Source organism: Thalia democratica, chromosome 8, assembly GCF_965202585.1.
Source record: "Thalia democratica chromosome 8, ktThaDemo2.hap1.1, whole genome shotgun sequence".
Taxonomy (NCBI): Eukaryota; Metazoa; Chordata; class Thaliacea; order Salpida; family Salpidae; genus Thalia; species Thalia democratica.
The window spans coordinates 5,859,505-5,880,080 of record NC_139172.1 but is presented as its reverse complement, the minus strand read 5'-3'; the positions used below and the strand labels follow the sequence as shown (position 1 = coordinate 5,880,080).

Here is a 20,576-nt window from a genome sequence, read left to right as displayed (position 1 = left end):
TTATAGTTTAATTAGTTGCATAATAGTATTTAATTATATTTAAAATAACTTATGTTACAATTACACACTATCAATAATATTCTCATTTCCCACAGTTAAACTTAAACAAAAACTGTATAAAAATATTATTTAAGTGATGTTTTAAAACCACTTTTGAAAGTTATCATTGTATTTTTATGCAACAACCTACAAAGTTTAACATTAGCTACCATTTTTAGTGTTATTATTAAGCAATAGCTTGTAAACGCATAAGCTTTATTTACTTTAAATCTAATTCAGTTATAATGATTTGAAGAATGTTTAAAAAACCAAGTGTTATTTCCAAAGTTTCTTTTTAACCTAATATCTAAGTTAAAAAAGTAATTGTTTAAATTCGTAGAAAATTAAGTCTGTTTATAAATTTTTATGATAAAATTGTTCAAAAGCCAAATTGTCCTTAACTCAAAATTAGTTTGATATATAGTCACTTAAGGTTATTTATCTGAAGTTTTAGATAAAATAATAAGCTAGAAAAATCAGAAGTAAATTAAACACTTTTACTTAAAACGTTATGATAGTTTTGATGCATAACTTATTTTCATGTAAAATCGATAATTATTATTATATTTGATATTGTTTAGTGCTTTTTTTTAATAATTAATTATTTGTGTAAACTTCCTTGGCGAGCTTCATTGTTCACCCATTTTCTTTTGATTATTTTACATTTAATGTTTTCTAAACTTGACATGGTTTTTCAATTTATACCCTTAGTTAAATTAATGTTTGTTTCAAAATATATTTTCAAGTTTTCTACTGAAAACAGAGTTTTACTCCAGTGAGAAAACACACAATAAATACTATTTTCTACAATTACTATAAACACAATTGCTAAAACTAAAGAAAAATATTATTTCTATTCTTAATTAAATGCTCTAGTATGTCCTAATTTTCTGAATAATTTTTAAATCAAAATTAAAGCTGATTTAAGTAATTTTTTTTATATGAATTAACTAGTTTATACAAAGTAGAACAAATTTGTATAAATGATGGATAAAGGATGTGCAAAATTATTTACTGTTTTATTAAAAATTAATCTTACTTACGCACTAAATAATGAATACTTCATTTTATTTTTTAATAACTATATTTTACATATTTATACTTAATAACACACATTTACGATGGAAGGTGTTAACTTTTTTTAAAGCAATAACTATTAGTTATTTAAGTCAAAACAACAGTCAATAAAATTTATTGAATATTTGAAAATAAAAGTACAATATTATAGAAAGTTTTCAAACCGAAACATAATTACAACTTTACATTCAACATACTATTTACACTTTCACTCATGTATACAACAAATTTATACAAGTTTCTACTGCTGCTGATTCGGAGAATTCTGATTGTTCCTGAACTTCGTTCCTAAAAATTTTAACAATATTTAAAATATATAGTTCTTAAAAAAGTTAAATGAGTTTATTTAGTTTTAACTTATTTTATTTCAGTTTAAGTTAAAAAGTAACCGACAAAATAGCGTTTTATAAGTTTGCATAGTTTCAACCTTTTTGAAAACAATGAAGCTGAAACTATTTGATAAATTTAAACAAAAATAAAACCTATATCAAAAAGTTTTAATTAACTATTATTCACAAACAACTAACGAGTACATTAAAAATTATTCTGAACTTTTATTGATTTCATGATTTGTAACATTGTGTATTTAATTTCACGTACTTAGTAGTAAATACTGATAAGAGTCACTTTAATTAAAACTTTTAATTAAAAATTTATTTGTATTCCTTTCAAAATAAAATATAGTGAACAACTAATTCATGAACGTAAAAGAATCGTTAGAAACATAATTTATATGAAACTTATATGAAACAAAAGCTGGTTTTATATACAAGTTCTTAATTATTAAAAAAAAATACTTTGTCGTTTTACTTGAGAAAAACTTATATTTCTTTTTAAATACATAAAACCAAATGTTATTTTTTTTACCCTTAATTCTCCATCTGCCTCCCCTTCTGCCCCTTCCGAGGGGAATCCCCTGAATATTTCCCCTTCTTTGACCCTGGGAAGTTTGCGCGGAAGTTGAAGGTTCGTCCTCGGCAATTCTGAATATTTAAGCTATTAGATAAAAAAAAATTATCAGGCATTTTGGCTACGAGACGTTGGAAAACAATTAAAGAATAAAATTCATATTTTTTTTTTTTTGAATAGTCATACTATGTTATTAACTAATCGCTTTTTTAAAGCTGATAAATATAAAAGAAAAGGTCACATGACGTCATAATCGACTGATTAAGATGCAGGTACTTTAGGGATGGGCGACTTCCGGCCAGCCAACAAAAATATCTGGACTGTGATGCATTTTCAGTTCATGAATAGTTCGGCAAACCGAACATGATCTTTTTATAAATATTTTCAAGCATTATTGACTTGTGCAAACTGAATAATCTCTTGTTAATTTCTAAAACCACTTATATGTGTTGAGTGCCGGAGTAAAAAAAACTATTAATCTTAATTAACAAACTCACTGCAAGATTTCGGCAGGTTCATCAACAATTGCTTCATTTTCGGTAATTTCCCCTTCAATGATACCAACTGGATCGATTATTTCTTCAGATTGCATGTTGCTGCTGCTCACATCCTAATTAATTTTATTAAATAATTTTATTTGTGATATAATATTTTTAAATTATTTTTGTACTAAAATTGGATTATAAAACTTAAGGGTGAGACAAAATTATTAATTTCAATTTATTTAATGGAAAAGTATGAAATCTTTTAAGAGTGAAATTATTTAATGATTTTTTTTTAATGTGATAAGTTACTTTTATAACTTGTTATAATGAAGCCAATTTGAATATATATAATTTTAGCAAAATTTTAAGGGTAGCTGTAAAATTTGCACGGAGACACCTTTACAGAAGGGAGCATTTTTGCACTAGCATACAATTTTGCACGGAGACATTATTACACAAGTTGAATTTTTCATTTAATTTTTTTTTTTAATTAATCTTGTTTTTTTTTTACTTGACTATCTTTGTTACCTCCAACCCTTATCCTCGGTCGGTAGCTTTTTTTTGTTTTTTTAATAGTAGTTTTATTAGATTTTTTTTTACTATCACTGTTACCCCTAACCCTTACCCTCGGTCAGTATCTTTTTTTGTTTTTTTAATAATAATTTTATTAGTTTTTTTTTTACTATCACTGTAACCCCTAACCCTTACCCTCGGTCAGTATCTTTTTTTTTTTTTTTGTTATTAATTCATCTTTTTTTTTGATTTTTTTTTTTTTAATCTTGTGCAAAAATTACCCTCGCTGCAAAATTGTCTTCGTGCAATTTTGTGCTCTCGTGAAATTTTGTGCCCTCGTGAAATTTTGTTTCGTGCAATTTTGACACGTTCCCATATTTTCAATGTTTGTTTATTATCGAAATATTTTCTAAAACTTTTGCATATGAAACTAAGAACATATATATCACAAAGAAAACTTTAAGTGAAACGTTGGTTTTAAAATTAAGACCAATTTACAATAAAACAACTTTATCTAAGTCTTAAACTTTTAAAAACAATAGTTGCATTTAATACTTGAAGTTGACTAAGTATTAATAACAAATTATCGATAAAAAAAAAAAATTCAAACTTGCGATGATGACTGTACATTGGCTGGTTGCATTTGCGATGAAGAAATAACCACATTTGACTGGTCGATCTGAGATGAAATATCAACATTTGATTGGTCGATCTGAGATGAAATATCAACATTTGATTGGTCGAGTTGAGATGAAACAAGCACATTTGATTGGTCTATTTGAGAATCTGCAATCAACTCATTTTCTTCTGCAAAATATTTGAAATTATAAATAAAACAAAATGACTAAATTGAATAAAATATTTGAAATTATAAATAAAACAAAATGACTAAATTGAATAAAATATTTGAAGTTATTATTTAAATGCCATTACTTGTTGCCGATTATAGTTTAATTGTTAAAAAATCTGCTATAATAACCTTTTTTTAACAATGATAATTTCTTTATTATTATTTCAACCAATAGAATACTTAATAAACAGTTATTAGGGGTAGGGAGCACTTGGTTGATGTTTGCTTGATTCATGAGTTCATATGATTTGATGTGCTTTTGCTTCATTTTGAAGAAACCTCATAAGAGTTCGATATGGAAATAATTTGAAATTATAAATAAAACACAATGACTAAATTGAATAAAATATTTGAAATTATAAATAAAAAAGATGTCTATATAGAATAATATACTTGAAATTAACACTTCATAACTTGTTGCTGACTCTAGTTAAATTATTAAAAGACATAAAGCTTATGCTGTGAACTTTTTCTTTTAACAACGACAATTTCTTATTTGTTAGTTCGACCGATAGAATACTTTATGACTAGTTTTACCATTTACATCAGAAATGAAAAAAAAAACTATTTTATATTTTGTTTATTAGTTCATATAAATAAATTCGAATCAATGAAAGCGAACACACTTTAGTATTGAATAAATAAAAATTAAATATAAATCGAAAGAATTGAATATAAATAGGTTTAAAAATTTATCAAAAATAAAACTTTATTAGAAAAAAAACCTTGCTGGGAGGGTTGAACAATCAACCTTGGCACCTGAACTTGGTTGTCCTGGAAACCGAATCTGAATTGTGACGTCACGATTGAAGGATTGTGGGGCGAGTTCTCCGGGTTGACCATTATTGTGGGGGTGAACGGAACAACGCTGTCCCCCATTTCCTCCAACTGTTGCTAAGTAACCATATAATAATTTACAATCTTAAAACTATCAAAAAAATGGTACAGAAAAAAACTTTAAATATATAGAACTTTGACTTCATAATATATATATAGTTTTTTTCAACTAAAACTTTCCCTAAACTTTTTAAAGAATATAATATTCAGGACTTGCTAGCCAAACAAAAACAGCAGAGTTTTACAAGTTGAAATTTTTTTGATTACATTAATTTAAATATTTTTTTATATTTTGAAAACTTGTTGATAAAAGAATATTATTTTTAATTAGTAAAATAATTTTACCTGGTTACTGCTTTGTTGTGGGGGAAAATTTCCAGGGTTTATGGGTTCAGGTCTCCTTCTTGCTCTCATGGCAACCATTTCCGCTTGTGGCGTCACATCAGCTTCAATTTGGGGTGCTTCTTCGCCAACTATGACGTTATCAACCTGCAACTGTTATAAAATATAGTTTTTGTTTTACGTTAAGCATAATAACAAATGTGATAATTTTGGTATATATCAGTTGATTTTATATTTGAGTTAAAATCTTACTTTCTATTTTAAATACAAAAAAAATCTTTATATAAAAGCTTACATTTTGCTGGATGACGTCATTACTTTCGTCTTCTATTGCTTCGTCATCGCTGCTGAGAACTATGACGTCATTATTCTGTTGGTTTGTTGATGACGTGGCAACTTGGTCTTCTGCTGTGAAAATTTAATTTATGCGATTTCATGTTGTTTTTAGAATCATTACAAAGCTTATATTAACGTAAAAACTAGTAAAAATATTTAGAAAAAAAATGTTATAAACAAAAAATATTTCAAACCTGCTGGGATTTGTACAGTTTCTTCTGTGGAAGTTGACTGCATTGCGGACTGCTATAATTTTTTAGTAATTTAATTAATTGTACTATATTTAACGCTTTATAAGTGATTTTTATTAATAATAAATTATTTGGAATAGTCATGTACTTGTTAAAAGTTGGTTAAATAATTTTTATAAACCCGAAAAATATTAGTTTTAAGTCATTAAAAACAATCCTGAGTGGGAATTAGTTTAAGGGTTAAAGTTCAACATAGTATTGAATGTTATTTTATGTCATTATATAAACTTACAGTTCACGCAACCCAACTAAAAAGATAGAAAATAAAACAATTTGCTAAACACATTTGTAAATCAGTTAAAATACTTAAAAATTTTAAACGCTTTAAATTTTAAAAACTTGAGGACCTACAATTTTAGAAGCATTTTTTTTTCTTTTATATACAGCTTAACATATTTTGATGTTTTTATAACTTATTTAATAATCTAAGGTTAGTACTTGTGCTATACATCTATTGGCTCTTTAAAATTCAAAGTTAGCCTGAGTTTAAAAAAATCAGTCAATGTCAGTCTACTAATTCCTAAAACCTTGGCTAGTTTAAGCTGACTGTGTAAGAGAATCGTTAATTAAAGACGAATGTTGAAAGTAAACTGCTAAATCTTATAGCCAAACTTGGGTTAAATAGTCTAAATTCTTTGCTAGTAATATTTTTGATATATAAACTAACAGCTTCATTCGATTGAATTTGTTGAGACTGGTCCGCATCATACCTCGTTTTCTTTGTTACGGGCATGAAACTCGATTGCTGTATAATAAAATTGCTGATAATGTATTGTTTATATACATGTTTATTTATCCTGTTAATGCTTGGACTTTTTTTATTTATTTTTATTTTAAAATAATATAATAGTTGATGCATTTATCAGTAAACTTTTTCGAAACTAAAGCGTGTTTAACTATTAATACTGAAAAACAAACTTAATAAATAAAATCAATTGGAAAAATTAAAAACTACATATTGAGAAAGGAGGTTTTTCTCATCCTAATAATACAATCTTCTAAATTGTTAAGTTTCAATAAACAACCTTCAATGAGCCGAACACCGATGTATTGTTGCCGAATATGGAGGCGGGTTGAGGTTGGAATTCTGGTTGCTGTTCTTCAACCCGGCTCCTCTTCATTCCCTGTTTAAATAAATGTTTAGTAAGTAAATAAAACTTCTGATAAAATTTTCAATAACTATAAAAAACTTTTTTAAATGGCAACAAATACTTAATTAATAAAAACTTATGCAGAAAATAGATTTTGCAACACAAGATAGCCAAAAAGATCACACTTAATACACAGCAATTATTAGTTGAAGGATGACAAAATTCAAGCTTTACATTAGTTTTTTAATCTGTTAAACAAAGAACTGTTCAAATAGTTAAATTTAAACTGACTTGTGTTCTAGTAGAGTTTTGCTGCCCGAACAAGAATCCAACTTCAGCTGTGGTCGAATTTGATTCAACTGCAGCAGTTTCATTCGGACTTGTCAGCGACATTTGCTGGCTCGATGTTGGTTGCTGTAACAATATGATATGTCTTGATATTGTCAATAGAGGAACACAGAAACATATCACAAATACTAAAACAACATTACACAGTAGTTGAATATGTAAGCAAAACCTGTAGACTAAACTAAAACATCTTATCAATTATACAAACTGGAAAATAATGCTTAAACATATTTTAGCTTTTAACCAAAGAGTCCTAATTATAACAACCATTTTAAAGATTAACAAGAAACTAATAAATATAGTTAAGACTTATAGTGAACTTGTAGCTTATTTTAAAGTGCCACTGAAAATAGCGGGTGGGTGTCACTTTTGCACGAGGGTCACTTTTTCACGAAGGATCACTTTTGCACGCAGAGTCAATTTTGCACGAGGGGACACTTTTGCACGGAGGGTCACTTTTGCACGACGTCACTTTTGCACGGCGACATTTTTTCACGATGAAACTTTTTTACGACAGCATTGTTGCACAACGTCACATTTTTACGATGAAATTTTTGCACAGCCAAAATTTGGCACGATAACTTTTTTGCACGGAAAATAAATTTGCACGCCAACAAATACATTTATACAAACTTGGACTTAACAAGAAACTAATACAGATAGTTACTTATTTCAAAGTGCCACTGAAAACAGCTGATGCAAAAACTTAACCCTTAAACTCCAACAAACTTTATACAAACTTGCACTTGCTGCTGAAGCTCGTGGTCGTCCGAAGATGAAACGACGTTCTGCTCCGGCGAGCGCTGATCTTCCTGCTGTCCCGGCGAACCTGGCTGCTGCTGCCTGGTGGGAGCGACCACCTGGGTCGACGTTGACGCGTTCATCGGGTACACAAGCGCCGTGCTGATCGTTGAAGCTTGCAATGAAGTTGAAGCTATATAGCAATATGTTTTGTATCATTATAAAATTGATTGAACAGAGTTCATATTGATATGAAAGCTTTGTAGATTATTCATTATTTTCTTTTTTTATTCTGTTTTAAACTTTAAATTAAATACAAAGCTAATTGTTCTTCTGGATATTTTCTTAAATTCATATACAAAAAAATAGTTTTATGTTATTTATATTTTTTTAACTCGAAGTGTCATAAAAATAGTCATAGACATAGTTTTAAAAAAAACTAAAGTTTTTTATATAAATAATTCTAACCAGTTGATGGAGTGGAAGATGATGGAACTTGAGATGATGAAGAACTTCCTGTGAAAATATAATTAATTGTTTTATGATACAAAATAAAAATATATCATCTTTAAAAACAAAAAAACATTAGTTAAGTTTTAATGGATTATGTACAAAACTGCACAAACCTGCTTGGTTATCTGATTGGTTGTTGTCGTCCCTCATTCCGGGGATTACCCTGGCAGTTCTGGTGTAGGCGGGAATGACCTTCTGCTGCGTTGCCGTGGCAACCTTCTGGTGGGGTTGCATGGGCTTCACCGCCGCCCTGATGCCCGATATTTCGGGTCGATGCGGCTTCCTGATGAAATTTGACGATTCCTGAACCTGGCGCTGCAGTTCTTCCACCTGATATTTAAACGTTTAAATTTATTCTGTTTATTTCTAAACACTAATATTTTTTTCGGAAGTTGAAATGAAACACTAACTTAATATTTTGAACAACTTTTAATTTAGTAAGTGTTTTATTAACTTTATGCGGTCAGTAGAACCTTTTTTTAAAATAAAACTTTTTATTCTGTTTATTTCTAATATTTAGAAATGGCTTTTTTCAGGAGTTTAAATAAACCAAGAATTTTAAACCCTATTTTAAAATTTAGTTAATTAATTAGTAATTTATTTTATAACAAATTAATTTTTTTTTTGTAGGATATTTTTTGTTGTTTTTATATTTTGTTTTTGAAATTAGTCTAAATTTCACTTTTTTTTTTTTTTTGAAATGTTAAAAATTAAAAAAAAAACGAATTCATTTATACAAAGCTATTTTATTCGCAAGTTATTTCAAGTAAGTTTCATTTCGTGGTGAGTTTTTTTTTTCTTGTCATAATCGAAAATAAATAATACAAACAAGTACCTTGTTTTGAAGATCCTGCACCGATTTTTCATTGGATTTTTTCTCAAGAGCGCTTCTTTTCAAACTTTCTTTTTGTTCGTCAGCAGTCTTTTTCGAGTCCTAAAATTATTTAATTAGCATTACTATTCGAATAATCAAAAGATTGTACAAAAAAAATTTTCCGAGAAAAAATTTACTATAAGCTTTAATAACTGTATACGTTTTACTCAAACTATAAATATGATAAATACACAAAAATGTTACAAGAAATTTTTTCGAAGTATAAGTTTAGAGTATTTTGTCTAAAGTTTTTACTAGCCTGTAGCTCGTTTTTAAGCTGCTGCTCATTTTTACGGGAATTGATGAGAACCCTGTGCATTCTCTTGTACTTTTCTTCCAACTCACTTTGTTTTTTCTGTGAAAATTACTATCATTTGATTCTGGTTATTGTACACACTAGTAGTTAATATAATCATTTATATACTGGTTAAGATGTCCTACATTACAGTTAGATATTACTCAATCAACCTTGTTTGCAGTTATCACACTTTATAAGTTATATTCTGTTGTCATTAAGTATAAGGTACATTAAAAAATTTTTAAAAGCTTAAAATATTTTGTTGGATACATTTACAACAAGTAAAAACTAGCAATATTTTTCAATTTACCGTGGTTTCTTCGAGCTTTTTGCTTTTGTTTTCCAGCATGCTTTTCAACAACCCTACTTGCGACTTCAGTTCTTGCTGAATATTTGCATTTAAACTCGCTTGTTCGTTTGGCTGTAGTATTAATCAGTTTTTATTTGATTAAAGTATTTACAAATAGAGAAGATTAAAGTAAACAGTCTAAATGTTAAAGTAATGGTTATATAATTAACATGTGTATTTTAATTCTATAAACACATTTTTATGGAATCAAATATTAAAAAGTTTAAGCAAAATCTTAATTTTAACACTAACAAAAATATAGTTTTATATTTAAAAATATTTAAAATATAAACCATAAACTTTTAATGTACTGGAAAATTATGAACACCGACTAATAATATATCTCTTTAGACCTAATGCTTTATTAAACAAACTAAATTAAAAAACACAAATTAATTATAACAAACAAATAAAAGTCACAAAAACACAACTTGTATCCACTATAATTTACATATCTTTCTACAAATAACATAATTTTTAAAATTAAAACAAATGCTAGAACCAACAGTTTGCTGTAAACTAGCTGCGGCCTCAGTTTGAGTTTCGTCGTCTTTTGAATTTCCGCTTGGAGGCGCTGTTTTCAACTTGTTCATTTCTTCCTCCAGTTTCTGTTGCTGCTGCTTCTGTTCTTCCAATTTCGTCTCCAGTTCCTTATTCTTTGCCTTAAGTAAAATATATCGTATCTAAAACAAAACAACAAAATTTAAATTGTTTTAAGAATCACAGTTCAATTAATTAAATGAATAAATTTTACTACCTCGGCTTCTTCAGATTGATTTTTAAACTTTCGAGCCAAATTTCTGATCTAAAAATAATAAGATTTCTTTATTTAACACATTTTTTAATATTAATCAGCAAATTAAGTTTGCTTTCTAATTGATTTACTTTAATTGAAGTTTCTTCATTAATAAATAAATTTTGAAGCAATTATCTAATTTAAATGGGTGCTTTATTAGATACACAGGATAAAATTAAAATACTAGGTTTTAATGTACTACGAGATTTTTGAACTTTGTCTAAGGCTTTGTTTTGAAAAAACCAAGTTTAGTTTATTTTTAATCTTTAACAACTTAAAATTTTACAATATCCATAAACACTAATTATTTATATCAATTCGTGATAAAGTTAAGTTTTGTGTATGAGTTATTGGGTTTGTATCTATTAATTGTAAACAAAGTTTTTGAGCTTTTCTTCATCATTTTATAATAATAAATACTAACTTTAGCAGCTCTGTCACTTTTTTCGTTCATGGCCGTCTTGTTCAGTTCAATTTCCTTGTTCTTTTCAGCGATCTGCATCTCAAGATTCTTGTTCGAATCCTTCAAGTTTTGAACCGATTCTTCCAAGCTTTGAAACTGGCTCTTCGACACAGACAACTCTGACCTGTCACAAGTAAACAACAACGTAAGCATAAATCAAGTATCTTTAAGATTAAATACATGGTTAAAATTCCCACCCAACCAAACCTGAAAACCGCTTACCGACGGGTAACGATTAAGGGTAAAGTGATAGTATAAAAAAGAAAAAAGAAATAAACATAAAAAATAATGAACAAATATAGAAAATTGATAATAAGTTTCACCGCTTAACGGATTGTCAAACTGCTATTCTTATTCAAATAGTACCAATCACTATTTGAATAAGAACCACAATTAGATAATCCGTTCAGCGGTGAAACTTACTAACTGTCTGAATTTGTAATAAACAACTTTTAACTATATTTTAATTTATGGTTGTAAGTTAGTATTAATTTATGTAGATTGATTTAAGTTATTTTTAATTTTCAACTTACTTGGCATTGCTGAGGGCCTTGCTGATCTGATCGAGTTTAACGTTGAGAACCTGCTTCTCCTGATGGAGCTTCCGTACTTCCTCGTTCTTCTTCATCGGTGACTGCTGCGCTTTCTCGCATCTCTCCTTCCATCTTCCTACCTCCTCCTTCAGCATCTTCTTTTCCGCCTGCATTTTATTTGATAAATTTATATTGTGTGTTTTTACTTATACCTAACTTAGTCATAATAACTAGTATATACAATCAGTTTGTTGTTTTACAAAACTTTGTTATTAAACGTATTTAATATTGTTATTAATACTAAAATTAATGTTGTTAGTTATCATTGTTTTAGTATGCATAATTTTCCGCCTGCATTTTATTTGATTACTGAGATAAACGTTTTTTATTGTATTTACATAACTTATGGTCATACAATGTCAATTTACTGTTTTACAAAACTTAAAAATCAGCACTATGATACTATAAATAACAATTGAGCTGAGTGTTATTTTAATGTTATTACTTATTATACACTTAGTATGAATGCAAATTTAAACTTATTGTCAAATTAAAGGTTAATTATTTTCACATATACGACATAAACGTTTGTTGAAGAAAATAATTAAAACGAAGAGAAAATGAAAGCGAATTATTAGTTTTTACCAAAACTTGAAACATCTAAATAAATACAAACAACTGACGGTAAGCGCGCTGTTGGTCACGGTGAGTTCGCGGTTCTTGCTCAGTATGGGCGAGTTTTGTTTTTGCAGAGCTTGCACTTTGTTGTTGGCTTCACGCACCTCCTTCATCAGGCTGTCGCGCTCGATTCGAAGGTTGTTACAGCTCTCCTGCACCACCTTGTGGCTGGCCAACTCACGCTCCAATGTCTTCAGCTTGCCTAACTTCTGCTGGTTGCTCTGTTCATGCAAATTTGTTGATCAAAAAATTTTTCAAAGTGTTTTTTAAAGTTGACTTATTTTGTGAAGTAAAAACTAGAAATACTTATTTAAAAAGAGCCTTTAATCAACTTATTTTTATAGAAAAAACATATTTTGAGTCAAAAAGTTGGAATTTATTACCTCTGTTGCTTTTTGTGCCTCGACGATTTGTTCCTGAGAAGTTTTCTGTTGTTTTTGAGCTTGATCAAGTCGTATTTCCATTCTTGTTAACTCTGATTTCTTCAACTAGTAATATTAAGTTGCATTTGTTAAATTTAAGTTGAATTGCAACTGTATTATTATAAATAAGAAAAAAAATTCGCAACTCTAGTACATATAAACAACTTCGGTTCGGTTAAAACCTGAAATTTTATGATAATAAAAAACATTTTAAGCTTATTTTAATATATAACACTAAACACTCAGAAATAAACAAACTTCGAGCTCCGTGGTACAAATTTGCTTCTCTCTCCTCAAGAAAGTGATGACTTTCATCAAACTCTCGTTGGAAGAATCTTCGCTAGCAGTTTCCATGGAAACAGGGGCCTGCTTGTTTCTAGGAGATGATCTGATTGGGGATCCGAAAGACAACCTTTTCTTAGTCATTTCCTGAACGTTAGTGTGGAGCAAATCGTTCTGAGACTCCAAATCTGGTTAAAATAAAAATACCTAAAATTGGTATTAATCGTACTTGTACAAACAAGTAAACAAAACTGCATTCTTTTTTTAATTACTTGGTACATAAAAGTTTTAATTATTTTTAGAAAACTAGTTATAACTAACAACAAAAATATAAAATACTTACAATTTCAGTAAGCTAAAACTTATACATAAATAAATAAGAATAAAACAGAAAAGTTATTATTCTTAAATATTTTTTTCAGCAAACCTTTGATTAAAATAAAAAGGTATTTAGCTAGACATAGTAAAAGGGTTGCAATTTTTAAGTGCATAGAATTTTATATTGAATTATCGTATAACACAGAAAATTAACTGAAATTAATAAAACTTTTTCCAGCAAACCTTTAATTCTCTGCTTGAATTTTTCTTCATCAGATTTCAATTTATCTTCTGTAGACTTCCAGCTTTTTTCTTTTTCATTCAAAACCTTTTCCAACTTTTTCAACTCAGATCTGGCATTTTTCAGCTGGTTTGCTTGCGTTTTGCTTTTGTTCTGTTTAAAAACTTAAAGTAAACTTTAATTTATTGAGATTTGACATCTATTATTAACTAAAAAGTTTAAACATAAGTCACTCATTTTAAAATAGTTTAATAACTAATTTTGTTTAGCTCATCATCAGAAAAAAATTGATAAAAACTGATACTAATACAGTGCAAATTTAATTATAAACAGTCATTTCGAAATACATAGCTAAAAATTGTTACGTCATAAAGCATAAAAGTATGTTTAAAATGTTTAAATTGTAGTTGAAATATACTTAGCTGACTTGAAGTTGTTAGTAAAACAAAACTGTCAGAACAAAAACATTTAATATAGTTGAAATGTTCCTGAAACAAAATTAAATAAAAAGTACATTACAAAAAACAACAATAATAATACTAAAAACACGCTATTTATAAAATTTTAAGTCGTGTAAATCTTGTTATTTACAAATTTTCGGTTCGCGAGTTCTAATGAATAATGATTCTAGAACTGAGAGATGGTGAGAGTTTCTTGCTCTGGATAAAATTTCGAATCTACTATACAGGTAAATCTCAGCACAAACAAGGTTGGTGAGAAGAAGCTCTTGGATCTTGGACTGTTCACCTTTCGGCTTAACGTCGTCATTAAAAATAAACCTTTTAAGCTTTTTTGTGACATGCTGCTCTCGCCTGACGTGAAACGTTGAGATTTTCGACCTACGTAGTCATTTCCGCAATGACATTTAAATATGTATACTACATTACTCAAATGATGGATAGGTGTGGCATCTTTCACAATTCCGTAAAGCGGGTGGTTGGTGTTGTACACAACACGTAGCGAAACACTATAAAAGGTGGATTTTACAGCTAATGAAGCTTGCTTAGACAGTCTTATTGAGTTTTCATCCATCTATAATTACTTTTCTCTATTGTCAAAACTCGATTGAAGTATATGTTGTTATAATATTTATTATTTCGAAATGGATACTTTTAAAATTCCAAAAGACAGAAACCTACACGTAATCATTTACTTTTAAATATACTATTTGAAATTCCAAAAAAAAAATAATTAAAACAAAAAGTTCTACTATAAAACTTTTAAGGTTTATTTTATATTGAAAAGTAAGCAACTTCTCAAAATTACAAAGAACAATACCTTGACGGTGATCATCTGCTTCATGAGATCTGCGTGGTTCATCACTTCGCGTTGGTATTTGTTATTTGCTTCATCGAACCTCTTTTCCTGTTGAACAGATTATTTATAAAACTATCAACAGCAATCTACAATTACAACTTTACTTAAATATACATATATATATATATATATAAACTCGTTGATACTAGCGTGTTTACAAAATTGCGTTTTGAATCAAAATAAATTACAAAAACTCACGTGCTCAACAACGTCGTTCCTGCAATTTTCCGCTTCATTGATCGCATCGTTCATCCGCTTGGTTGCGATGTCGAGTTCTTGCTGCAAAACTGACATTTTATTTCTTACTTCGTCAGTCGCTCGTGATACCTCCTCTGTGAATGAAATATTTTGTTCAATATCAAAAAAAGGGTAATATACAAGTAATAACACTTGAAAAAATAACAAAAATTAAAAAACATTCAAACTGGTAACTAATAAGCATTTTATACTTCGCAGCAATACTTTGTGTTATATATTTATAAAACCAAAGCACATAGTCAGAAAAAAAATTATTAAACTTAACTAATTTGATACTCTAGAACATATTTTTATTAACTACAACACAGAATGTTGTACATTAACCTTATAATTACAAAACTAATCCAATTAACCAGTAGTCGATAATCTGTCTCTGCTCAATTTCTCGTTTTCACTCGCCAAATTTTCCTTCATTTTTTCCAACTCTTCAATTTGCTTCTTGTTTTTGTCAAATCTATCTTGCATGCACTTCACCACTTTCTCGTGATCACTTGTGCTCTAACATTGAACAATTTATTTATAATTGATTAAGTAAGGAAGCACTGATTTTATTTATAGTATAAATTAAAAAAAAAACTCAAGTTATTTTTATATGATAAAATTATTCCTCAAAACAAGCCAAAAAAACTTTACTAATTGATAACACAGTATTTTTCGTAACTACATTATAATCTTGAAATCAAATTATATACAAACTATATTTTTTATCATAATAATACTTCATCGGAAGCTACCTGTTTAAGGTTGTTTTCGGCGGTTTGTGCCAACTCATTATAATGCTGAACGGACTTCTTCATTTTTTCAAGTTTTTCCTTCATATTTATTATTTCCTCACTCTTCTGCCTCACTTCTCTTCTCAATTTTGCAATTTGAACCTCACTGCTATCAGCCGATTCAACTGCTGACTGTATATTTATTGAATTTTTTTTTTTTCATAGAAAAATTCTACTATATAGCTTAACTTCAACTGAAAATAGAATGTATGAGAAATTATTTGTTTATAGTATCTTCATACAAAAAACTTCTGCCAATTCATCTTCAACCGCAAAATGCTTATGAACACAAAATATATGATCAATGTTTGCTTATACTTGCTATAGTAATAATATTTTTAATTTTTTGAAATTTACCGATTGAACACAACTTAATGGAATATTATTTTTTATTATAAACTTTATGCAGATAATATTTTACAATTTTCTGAATCCTATTAAAAATTGATTACCAACCAAACCATCGTTGTTTCCGGAATACTGCTTCAACTTGATGCTTGCCATCTTGAGTTTTTGCACTAGCGCGGCCTTGCCATCCTCCAATTCGCTGATCTGTTTGTTCAGCTTGGTGGCCTCCTCCGTCATGCTTGCGATCTTGTTCAAGTTGCTCTGATGCTTGTTCTGATGCTCCAACGTCAGCTTCTCCGCGCTCTGCAATGAAACATGTGTTTTATAACAAACAATAGGTTAATAATAAACAAATCAATAAATACTACTCATATTTATGTAAGCAATTAACAATACGTGTACAACAATGATAATAAATCAATAAAACTATTTATAATAATACAAGAATTAAAGCAACACTATAAAACTAGTTTATACTTCTAATGTTAAATTATTAAATATAAAGTTAGAGTTTTAGAAGAAATAAACAACATATTAATAATAATAATAAATCAACAAGCAAATCATATTTAAATAAGCAATTAATAAACACTTTCATTAGCAGTGAATTACTAAATATCAAATTAGCGTAATAAACACAACCAACCTGAGTTCTTTCCTGGTAACTTTTGATTTCCATTCTGTGCCGCTTGCTCATCTCATCTCTTTCCGATTGCAGCGACTTCATTGCCGCGTTCAATCGAGTGCGAACCTGTTTAATTGTTCAAATTAAAAAATGTATAAAGACTGCATACAATTAAAAAAAACTATAGATAAGTAAAGGATAACATTAGTTTTGGGTTTATATAAAACAATTAAAAGTCTAAATAAAGAAAGCTAGAAGACTTTCAATTACGAAATAACAATAACTAGAAATTCTTATTCAGCAAACAAACTATGCTTGTTTAACTTTGTGAAAACCAACAACTGTATGAGATATTTGTCTAAATAAAACTATTAAACTTCCTAGTTTCTTAAAATGATATTAAATTAGACGAAAAAACTAAACTTTAAAAGAAAAACAATTTAAAATAATTCCTTTATTAATCTAATCTAGTCACAAAATTGAAACTTGTTAGGTTTTTCTTTTAAATTAGCGCTTTACTATGTAAGTAAAATTTTTTGTAGTGTCGTAGAGAATTATTTTATTTTAATTGAAATGACCTATCAACTCTAAATTAAAATTTAAGACAACTTCATACATAAGCTTCATAATATTTAACTTTTACAACTTATTTTATTGAAAATTCTCTGAAGTATTTTATAATAAATTTATCAAAAAAAATTAATGCTTTAAGAGTGGCATTTCACATATTCACTATAAAAATTTAAAATGTATTTAAGTAAAATATAGACAAATTGCAAATAGTTTTCTTTCAAGTATTGCATAACAAATTTATTGAAAACGTTCAATATGTTAGATTTTAAAAGTGGCATCTTACATACACACTTAAAAAAAATAGAAAATTCAACAATAAATTATATTCATTAACTAAATTTAATTAGAAATTAAAACACGGAAAAATACTCACAACAGCTTCGTTGTCCTCCACGCACTGGAAAGACTGCCTCTGATTGGCCAACAATTCCCGCTGATTTCTCAGCTCGCCCTGCAGTTTCTCGTTTTGCGAGTTGAGGTGAAGTTGGGATTGAAGCGACAGTTGGTTTTTCTTCTGCTCGCTCGCGTACTTCACCTGCATATAAAAATAGTATTGTTTTAAAATATTGTTAAAAAATATATAAATCAAATAAAAGCGTTTCAAATTATTTTTAATCAATTCTCATTTGAGGTTTGATGCATTTGAATTTGAAACTATTTTTTTAACTGTACATAACATGCATGTAAAACTTCTCAAACAATCAAACAAAACGTTTTAAATGGTTAAGTTAGAAAATAAATGCTAGCAAACGTAAAATAAAAAAGTTTGAAAGATAGGGTTATAAATGATAGAAAATCTAATAATACTCTAGTTATTTTATACCAGTTATTACCAGTTAAACTGGAGTCAATTATTAAATTTTAATTTTTCATTTCAAGTATTTTTAATTTAGCTACATGTCAAAATACAAGTTTATGACACAAAAATGGTAGTTTCTTCACTAAAAACGTAATTTAAGATAAAGGTAAATAAATGAGTTTATATAGTATTTTATTAATGTATATATAAACAAATCCAAACTTCAAGAGTAGAAATGTTTTGTTGGAAGTCTCTGCAGTTATCCCGCAAAGTGCTTATTTCTTGCTCGAGTTTTCCATTCAATTTGTTGTTTTCCTCGTACCTAGTCCTGTGTAGTTCACATTCCTAAAATAAAACATATAGTTTTAAAGTAAGTGAATAGTCTAAATTAACAAATATAATTAAAATATTCAATTTACGAAAATAAATTTATTATCAAGGCATTCGATTGTTTTATTTATTAGCTTTAAGCTTTGACTCTTTTAGATATAAAATGTTTAAACGAAAACACTAAATAAAGAATAAGTATTTACAAAATTTAAGTACTATAGAAAATAAAACATTGAAATAGCAATATTAATAGCAATAATTATATTAAAGTTTATAATACATAAAAAAGGTTAAACTTATAGTATACATTAAAACTAGTAAGACCAACTTTTTTTCATAAAAATAAAAGTAAAATAATGAAAACTTTTTTGTACGATTCCATGCTCTTTTTCATGCTGTTAACTCTGTCGTTTGCAAACTGTACGTTACTCTCCAACTTGGCATTGATAACCACTTCATCTGACAGCTTCTTGTGAACTTGCTCAAGCTTCTCTTCCAATTGCCTGTTTAAATTAAGTTGTTACTATTTTGTAATAAACTGGTGTCGAAAGAAACTACTTTTGTTGGATTATTTTACTTTTTATTGAACAGAAAAAAAAATCAGGTTGTAGGAATAAAACTTTTCTGCCTGTTTTTTATTTTAGAACATTCTATTTGCAAAATATTTACAGTTTGAAAATCCGCTTTGCGATGAAACAGTGTAATTGTGTATTTTGAAATTATAAAATTTTGAAAACAAGCTTGCAAAGTATGTTTTTATAATTCATTTTATAACTCGACACAAACGCAAATCACTTGTAAGATTTTTCAGCTTGCTTGCCCTCATCTTCGCTCTGCTTCTTCTGCGCCTGCAGCGCCTTCTTCAATCCCTCTATCTCGCTCTTCATCGTTTTCGTCGGTGAGCCGCTCGTCGACCTCGTCGCTCGCTTCTGCTGCTGCTCCGCGCCGCCCGATTCCACGTTTGACGTCAGCATGCCCGCTGGCACGTTCTGTTCAGAAAATTTGAGATTTTTATTTTTATTTCAGTAGTATAACAAGCGTACAAGGGTAAGAAAAATACCAGAGTGTTAAACTGAATAACTAAATAAATATAAACTATTGCATCATGGGTACATAATAAAACCAATCGGATCAAAATTTTTCGTATAAAAAGCAAAAGTAATTGTTTTTTTATATATAATTTCTATTTCTATTCTAGTATAATATCTTCTTTAATGTTCACAATATTTTTTTAAATTTTATTAATGAGCTGAGACCTCGTTTAAATTGTTTTAGACGAGTGAAACATTATTTTGGTAATAAAATTTTAAAGTGATACAAAACAAAGAACTTTTTCATGTAACAACTAACGGTTTCAGTAGACAGCAGCACCTTGTACATGTCCCTCTGCCTGACTATCTGCGCCACCATGTCTATCTGCCTGCTCCTGTCCTTCTTCAGCTGCTCAACTTCCTCGTTCGCCTCCTCCAGGTCCTCCTGCATCTGCTGCAGCCTCGCGTCCAAAGTCTCCTTCTCCGCTTTCTCCGCGTCCTCGCTTAGCTGACGCACCACCTAGAAAATATTTGAAGTTTTTAAACTTATACAAAAATGTAAGATGTTATTTTAAAACAATGACACATTTGAAAACTTAAAAATAAATTCGTGATTATGGTGATTGAAATTTAAAATTTGAAAATAAATATAATATGATTAGATTAAAATAATGGTTTTACAATTGTTATTGTTGTTGAAATACATTATGATTAACCTTGAAATCTTTTCTGCAGTAAATTGTTTGTTAATTTATTATTTCTATATTCATTTATTTAAATATGCTAAGACTTTTGTTCAGCTTTAAAATTGAAAAGAAAAATTTGTGCCACGTATATGCTGTTTTAGACCAGAAAATAAATATCATACTAAAATTCAACAGAAATGTTGAAAACGAATATCTAAATATCAAATAAATATACAAAATATTAATAAAT

General features: G+C 28.4%; 1 protein-coding gene across 2 annotated transcripts in view; it reads right to left on the bottom strand.

Moving 5' to 3' along the window:
* Positions 1 to 1,216: 1,216 nt before the first annotated feature.
* Positions 1,217 to 20,576, bottom strand: part of LOC145843407 (nucleoprotein TPR-like) — a 32,704-nt gene continuing 13,344 nt past the window's right edge. The window contains exons 14-49 of one of the 2 annotated variants that reach the window (XM_082950884.1): positions 19,960 to 20,160; positions 19,405 to 19,598; positions 18,974 to 19,112; positions 18,502 to 18,624; positions 17,854 to 18,015; positions 16,929 to 17,033; positions 16,391 to 16,585; positions 15,896 to 16,066; positions 15,515 to 15,659; positions 15,102 to 15,235; positions 14,865 to 14,951; positions 13,589 to 13,739; positions 13,004 to 13,215; positions 12,707 to 12,811; positions 12,329 to 12,544; positions 11,646 to 11,812; positions 11,074 to 11,236; positions 10,611 to 10,658; positions 10,360 to 10,515; positions 9,815 to 9,925; positions 9,466 to 9,561; positions 9,168 to 9,266; positions 8,446 to 8,662; positions 8,288 to 8,335; positions 7,819 to 8,012; positions 7,022 to 7,144; positions 6,665 to 6,763; positions 6,307 to 6,384; positions 5,583 to 5,634; positions 5,348 to 5,460; positions 5,056 to 5,205; positions 4,599 to 4,767; positions 3,634 to 3,830; positions 2,523 to 2,635; positions 1,984 to 2,099; positions 1,217 to 1,404 (exon numbers count right to left, since the gene is read on the bottom strand). In XM_082950884.1, the coding sequence (XP_082807010.1) occupies positions 1,358 to 1,404; positions 1,984 to 2,099; positions 2,523 to 2,635; positions 3,634 to 3,830; positions 4,599 to 4,767; positions 5,056 to 5,205; positions 5,348 to 5,460; positions 5,583 to 5,634; positions 6,307 to 6,384; positions 6,665 to 6,763; positions 7,022 to 7,144; positions 7,819 to 8,012; positions 8,288 to 8,335; positions 8,446 to 8,662; positions 9,168 to 9,266; positions 9,466 to 9,561; positions 9,815 to 9,925; positions 10,360 to 10,515; positions 10,611 to 10,658; positions 11,074 to 11,236; positions 11,646 to 11,812; positions 12,329 to 12,544; positions 12,707 to 12,811; positions 13,004 to 13,215; positions 13,589 to 13,739; positions 14,865 to 14,951; positions 15,102 to 15,235; positions 15,515 to 15,659; positions 15,896 to 16,066; positions 16,391 to 16,585; positions 16,929 to 17,033; positions 17,854 to 18,015; positions 18,502 to 18,624; positions 18,974 to 19,112; positions 19,405 to 19,598; positions 19,960 to 20,160 (4,896 nt within the window). In that variant the 3' untranslated portion in view covers positions 1,217 to 1,357. The remainder of the gene's footprint in view (positions 1,405 to 1,983; positions 2,100 to 2,522; positions 2,636 to 3,633; positions 3,831 to 4,598; positions 4,768 to 5,055; positions 5,206 to 5,347; positions 5,461 to 5,582; positions 5,635 to 6,306; positions 6,385 to 6,664; positions 6,764 to 7,021; positions 7,145 to 7,818; positions 8,013 to 8,287; positions 8,336 to 8,445; positions 8,663 to 9,167; positions 9,267 to 9,465; positions 9,562 to 9,814; positions 9,926 to 10,359; positions 10,516 to 10,610; positions 10,659 to 11,073; positions 11,237 to 11,645; positions 11,813 to 12,328; positions 12,545 to 12,706; positions 12,812 to 13,003; positions 13,216 to 13,588; positions 13,740 to 14,864; positions 14,952 to 15,101; positions 15,236 to 15,514; positions 15,660 to 15,895; positions 16,067 to 16,390; positions 16,586 to 16,928; positions 17,034 to 17,853; positions 18,016 to 18,501; positions 18,625 to 18,973; positions 19,113 to 19,404; positions 19,599 to 19,959; positions 20,161 to 20,576) is intronic. The other variant, XM_082950885.1, reaches the window with a different exon arrangement.